Genomic DNA, 5,180 nt, shown 5'->3' with positions numbered 1-5,180 from the left:
GACCGGACTAAACCACCTTGGGATGGAGACTGGAAACTTGTGAAAGACTGAGACCCTGAACCACTCTTTTTATATGTGTCTGAATTGGTAGAATTACTGCTAGTCTGAGATCTTGATACAAAATTCTTTTTATGAGACAGAGCATAAGTATCAGATATGACTGCTGCCTGTTCAAGAGTTTTCACATTCTTATTTTCTAAATGTGTTTTCAAATCTTGAGAAACACATTCCTTAAACTCTTCTACCAGGATGATCTAAACCAATGATCGAATAAATCTTCTTTCTCTCGTGAAAATTCAACAAATGTTTGATTATCAAACTTTCTATACTTTCTGAACTTTTGTCTATACGCTTCAGGTACTAATTCATATGCTTTTAATATTGATGCTTTGACCTTCTCATAGTCTGAACTCTCAGCTACCCCTAGTGCAGAGTATACCTCAGCTGCTTTGCCAACCAGTACACTTTGTAACATTGTTGACCAAACATTCTGTGGCCATTTAAGATTCTCTGCGACTTTTTCGAATTGGGGAAAATATTTGTCTACAGATTTTTCTTGAAATTTTGGAACTAACCTAATATTTTTTGCTGCATCAAATTCAGTCTTGACAAATGACGGTTCTGGTTGATACTGTGATCTTAATTTCTCTAATTCAAAGTGCTCTTGTCTTTCTAATTTGTCTAATTCAAATTTTCGTTCACGCTGTCGTTCTTCTCTTTCTCTTTCTCGCTCTTCTCTTTCTAATTTTTCTCTTTCAAGTCGCATTTTCTCTAACTCTAATTGAAACTGATATTCTGCCATTTTATAAGAGCCTAACTCTGATTTAAACTGTATATTCTGGAAGATCATATTTTTCAAAGATGTTTTCTTCTACTTTATTTGTTTGCAACCTTAATTCTAATGTCTTGCTTTCTCTCTGAGAGGATTTAACATCTAACCCAAAATGCAAACCTAATGCGAATCAAGTCATCCTTTTTTAACGTTTCAAAAACCTGAACACTTGGTGAACTAAGAAAGTCTGTGACCGAAAACACCATGTTGATTTCTGCTGGCTTATAATCAAATTTAACGGTTCAATAAACAAAATTCTGACAATAAACTGCAAAAGTGCAAGAAATTCTTTATCCCGGACGAGCCCCCAATTCTGTTATGGGTCAGAATAACCCTAAATGCCAGCAAAGATCAATAACACAATTTAAACTTAACAATAATTTATTTACAGTAATATATAATAAATATATCAAACATAAAGTACAAACTTAGCAAGAATCTAAAAATACATACATCAGAGTGTCCGTTGCTGCACACAATGTCCCAGTGAAAATATATCCCATTTATATCTCAATAGTGCTTATACGACAAAGTATATCTATGCATCGAATTGACAGGGTATTTATACAGTATTATAAATCTAGAATATTCTAGAAATTGTTAAAACATGATATTACTGGAACAATCTGGACATACACAAAATTTAAGAATGTTCTAGATCAAATGACCGAACATGTTGACCACTCTGGAATGTTCAAGAAACTAAATGTTACTAATAATATAAAAGATGAAACAATACAAATACAACACATCACACAACAATGTTATTTAAATGATATCGAAGATGAATTTCATATTTTGTTTATTTGTCCAGTTTTTTCATGATTTAAGAGAAAAGTTCATCAAACATTAATATACTCCCGGAAACCAAGTGTCTTCAAACTAATACAACTATTTTGTAGTACAAATCCCGAAGGTGTAAATCATTTAGGGAAATATATTTATCATGGATTAGAATTTAATTTTAGATTCAGGATTAGAATTTCTAAAACAATTAGCTATAAATAATAGGATCTATTTATCACAAGTTTGCAAGTTTATTACATGTTATTATACTATTCAATTCAATTCTTTATTTCCTTATGCCATATGATATGGCACATCAGACAATTACATGTATTATAAACAAGGTATACATATATTCAAATCTTTCAGTTATATAATAAATTTTTACATACATATCATATTCTACAAAAATTTAGTGCGTTTCTAAAGGGTGCGCAGAAATTCTCAGTTTTGTTAGTTTACAATTTCAACGTACAGTTTTATCAATTGGAAATTTCAAATAGTCTTGTAATTCATAGGCGTCGGAACCGGGGGGTTCCGACGCCTATGAATTAAGATAGACTTAAAATTGATATTGGCATTGAACATTGCGGCGTAGGTTTAGCCCCCCCCCCCCCCTTCCACTTTCCACAGACATGATGCAGTGTAGGTTAAAAAGTGTGGAAAGTGGTAGTGTTTTGAAAAAAAATTGGTACATACATGTACTGAAAAATTTGACACCCCCCCCCCCCACACATACACACAAACACACGAAATAGGATTATCGTGATTGGACAACGGACATATCCCCCCTTTTTTTTGCTTGTCAGTTTTTTTGTAGGTCTAATTAGATCTGAATTATGCAGTTCTTTCAGCTTTGTTTTGTGTGTTCTACTTTGACTGAAAAATAATAATTTACCACATTCCGTCATTTGGAGAATTCAGAGACATATAATACATATAATCTATTATACTGTTATACGTCTCTGGAGAATTCAATGTTTCAATGTTCTGATTATTTTTTTTTTATGTAAAAGTTAAAAAGAAAAACAGTTACAGTAATAACTGAATTTACGTAATCAAAGATTTTAGTTCTTTGTTTGTGGTATTTAGTAGCTTCGTATGGATTCACAAAATGTTTTCGTAACATCCTTTACGTTTTTATATTTAGAGCCCGAGGTGTTCCGAGTTATTCAGTTTGGCTTGGAAGGGCAAACAGTACAGACAGAGGGATAAAAGGAGGAATACAATCGCTATGAATCGGGCTTAAAATTCAGCAATCGAATACGTTTTCTCAATTGATAATAATTTTAGATACCTCTAGAAACCAAAAATGTATAGCCAAGAGGAAGGTAATAGGTTTTAATATTATTTTGAACGATTTCAGTCGGGAATGTAATGTTTTGAAAATCGACTTCCGGTGTAAACGAAAACTGCGCGTCTCTTCTCATTTTCCTCATGTCATCAAAAATAAAACATTTCATTATTTAGGAAAGATACTTTAAGACTCAACATGAAGCGTACTTTATATATGTTCACAGTTGAATTAATAAATTACAATCCAAACAATTTATGAGATTTGGCCATTGCCCAGACTTAGAAAAAGTAGATCGAGATACTCTCTGTAAAGGAAATTGGTAATTAAATATTGCTAAAGACTAATCCAGAAACCATTATTTATGTCATGTATGTCCATTGATTTGAACTTTTAATCCAGAAAGGGACCTATGGTATTTTTTTTATGCGAACTATGTGAAGAAAAGTTCCATACATCATGTACATAAAAGCATTACATGAATATTGTTTATAACAGAAATGATGTATGAGGCTGAGGACGACGGTGATGAAATCACCGCGGACCTCTGGCAGGAGGCTTGCTGGATCGTCATCAGTTCGTATTTTGATGAGAAAGGTTTAGTACGACAACAGCTGGACTCGTTTGACGAGTTTATACAGATGTCCGTTCAGCGAATCGTGGAGGATTCGCCTCAGATAGATCTCCAAGCGGAGGCGCAACACACGTCAGGAATGGTGGAAACGCCGGTAAGTTACGGAAAATAAGTATCTATAACTGACTCTTGCCAGGGACAAGATATATAAGATGTATCAGAACATTATTGTCCCACATTCACTGATTCATTGATTGACAGAATATAGTTAGGTGAGCTGCAGCATAAGAATATTTTTTTCTGACATCCATTATAATATTGCAAAGATGAAAGCTCCAGTGAGTGTGGTTTATATGTTTAAATTAAAGTGGAATACAGAAGGTTTCAAGCAACATGATATTTGAATTTTGTTAGTCTGGCACCATTTGTAAAAGTACATGTATTGTATATTCAACACTGAAACAAAATCTGAGTTGCTGAAGAATACAAAATTAGGTTTGTAAAGATGTTTGAACTCTTGATTTGAGTTTGACTCTCCAGTCAATTGTGACAACATGATGTTCAGGTTATGTAATCAAGTTTGTAAAATAAAAGATAAATTATTTCTGAAGGAGGCTGCAAAATTGCTGGAATAAATATTATAATATCAGAAACATCATAAAGGCCCTGCTTATGTTTGACTTTGAGCGAATTCACTTTTGGAATGAGATTTAATAGATATAAACTCTATTGTAGCCGAGATATCTGCTGAAGTTTGAACAGATTTATCTGTCTAAGCCTACCCACTGGGAGAAGGACGGAGCTCCCAGTCCCATGATGCCTAACGAGGCTCGACTCAGAAACCTCACGTAAGTCAAATTAATATTGATCATTGTTTATTACTACATGTACTAAGCAATGGATATAAAGTATGAATTGCTGTATAACTGTTGGTTCTCTAGTTTGATTTGATTGTTAAATGTCCGTGCAGGTAAAAATAGGAATTGTACACTATATTTTCAACATTACACACATCAAGCACATGTCGAATTGATCTTATGAATGATTAATTTCTTGTGAATAAAGTTACAACATTGTAAAAAATAGAGATGAATCATCATTAGCTATTACAATTATTGCTCTAATATACTGTAAACTTCCTAATTCAGATACTCTGCCCCATTATACGTGGACATCACTAAAACAGTAGTCAAGGAAGGTGAGGATCCAGTGGAAACCCAGCATCAAAAGACCTTCATTGGCAAAATACCCATCATGCTTCGCTCCACTTACTGCCTTCTGAACAATCTTGTCGACCGTGACTTGACAGAGTTGAACGAGTGTCCATTAGACCCGGGGGGTTACTTCATCATCAACGGGTCAGAGAAGGTCCTCATAGCTCAGGAAAAGATGGCCACAAACACAGGTAGAGTCTGTAAAAACTTTGAAACTTGTACAAAATAAGACTGACTGTTAACTTATCAGGGTTGTGAAATTACAAAAGTAAATTACCAGCCCGTCAGGCAATGGTGGTAACAAAGTTACTAGCCCAAGGTTGCCAGTCACTAGCCCATTAACTACCAAAAACAATACATGTATAAGTATAACATAAAGGTTAAAAAAACCCATTGAAGTTGAAATAAATAAAACAGATAATGGTTTGCGCTTTGTAATTGTCAGGTACTTCCCCCTATTTATGTCGACTGTAATTGTCA

The 5,180-nt window shown here is 34.0% G+C and overlaps 1 protein-coding gene across 1 annotated transcript; it reads left to right on the top strand.

Moving 5' to 3' along the window:
- Positions 1–2,813: 2,813 nt before the first annotated feature.
- On the top strand, positions 2,814–4,929 carry LOC134239291 (DNA-directed RNA polymerase II subunit RPB2-like). Its single transcript, XM_062721470.1, has 4 exons — positions 2,814–2,949; positions 3,411–3,640; positions 4,222–4,334; positions 4,635–4,929. Exons 1-4 carry the CDS (start codon positions 2,931–2,933, stop codon positions 4,927–4,929), a joined length of 657 nt encoding a protein of 218 aa, XP_062577454.1. The 5' UTR covers positions 2,814–2,930.
- Positions 4,930–5,180: the final 251 nt, after the last annotated feature.

This window comes from Saccostrea cucullata, unplaced genomic scaffold (genome assembly GCF_032062105.1).
Source record: "Saccostrea cucullata isolate Sc308-1 unplaced genomic scaffold, CSIRO_AGI_Scuc_v1 ctg4141, whole genome shotgun sequence".
NCBI classification, from domain to species: Eukaryota; Metazoa; Mollusca; class Bivalvia; order Ostreida; family Ostreidae; genus Saccostrea; species Saccostrea cuccullata.
The sequence above is the reverse complement of the archived record's forward strand: the minus strand, read 5'-3'. Positions and strand labels throughout refer to the sequence as shown.

Excerpts from the sequence above, each read along its gene's own strand:
- LOC134239291 (XM_062721470.1), top strand. Across the intron at positions 3,641-4,221 it reads CAGGAATGGTGGAAACGCCG|CCGAGATATCTGCTGAAGTT; the intron begins GTAAGTTACGGA and ends ACTCTATTGTAG. Across the intron at positions 4,335-4,634 it reads GCTCGACTCAGAAACCTCAC|ATACTCTGCCCCATTATACG; the intron begins GTAAGTCAAATT and ends TTCCTAATTCAG.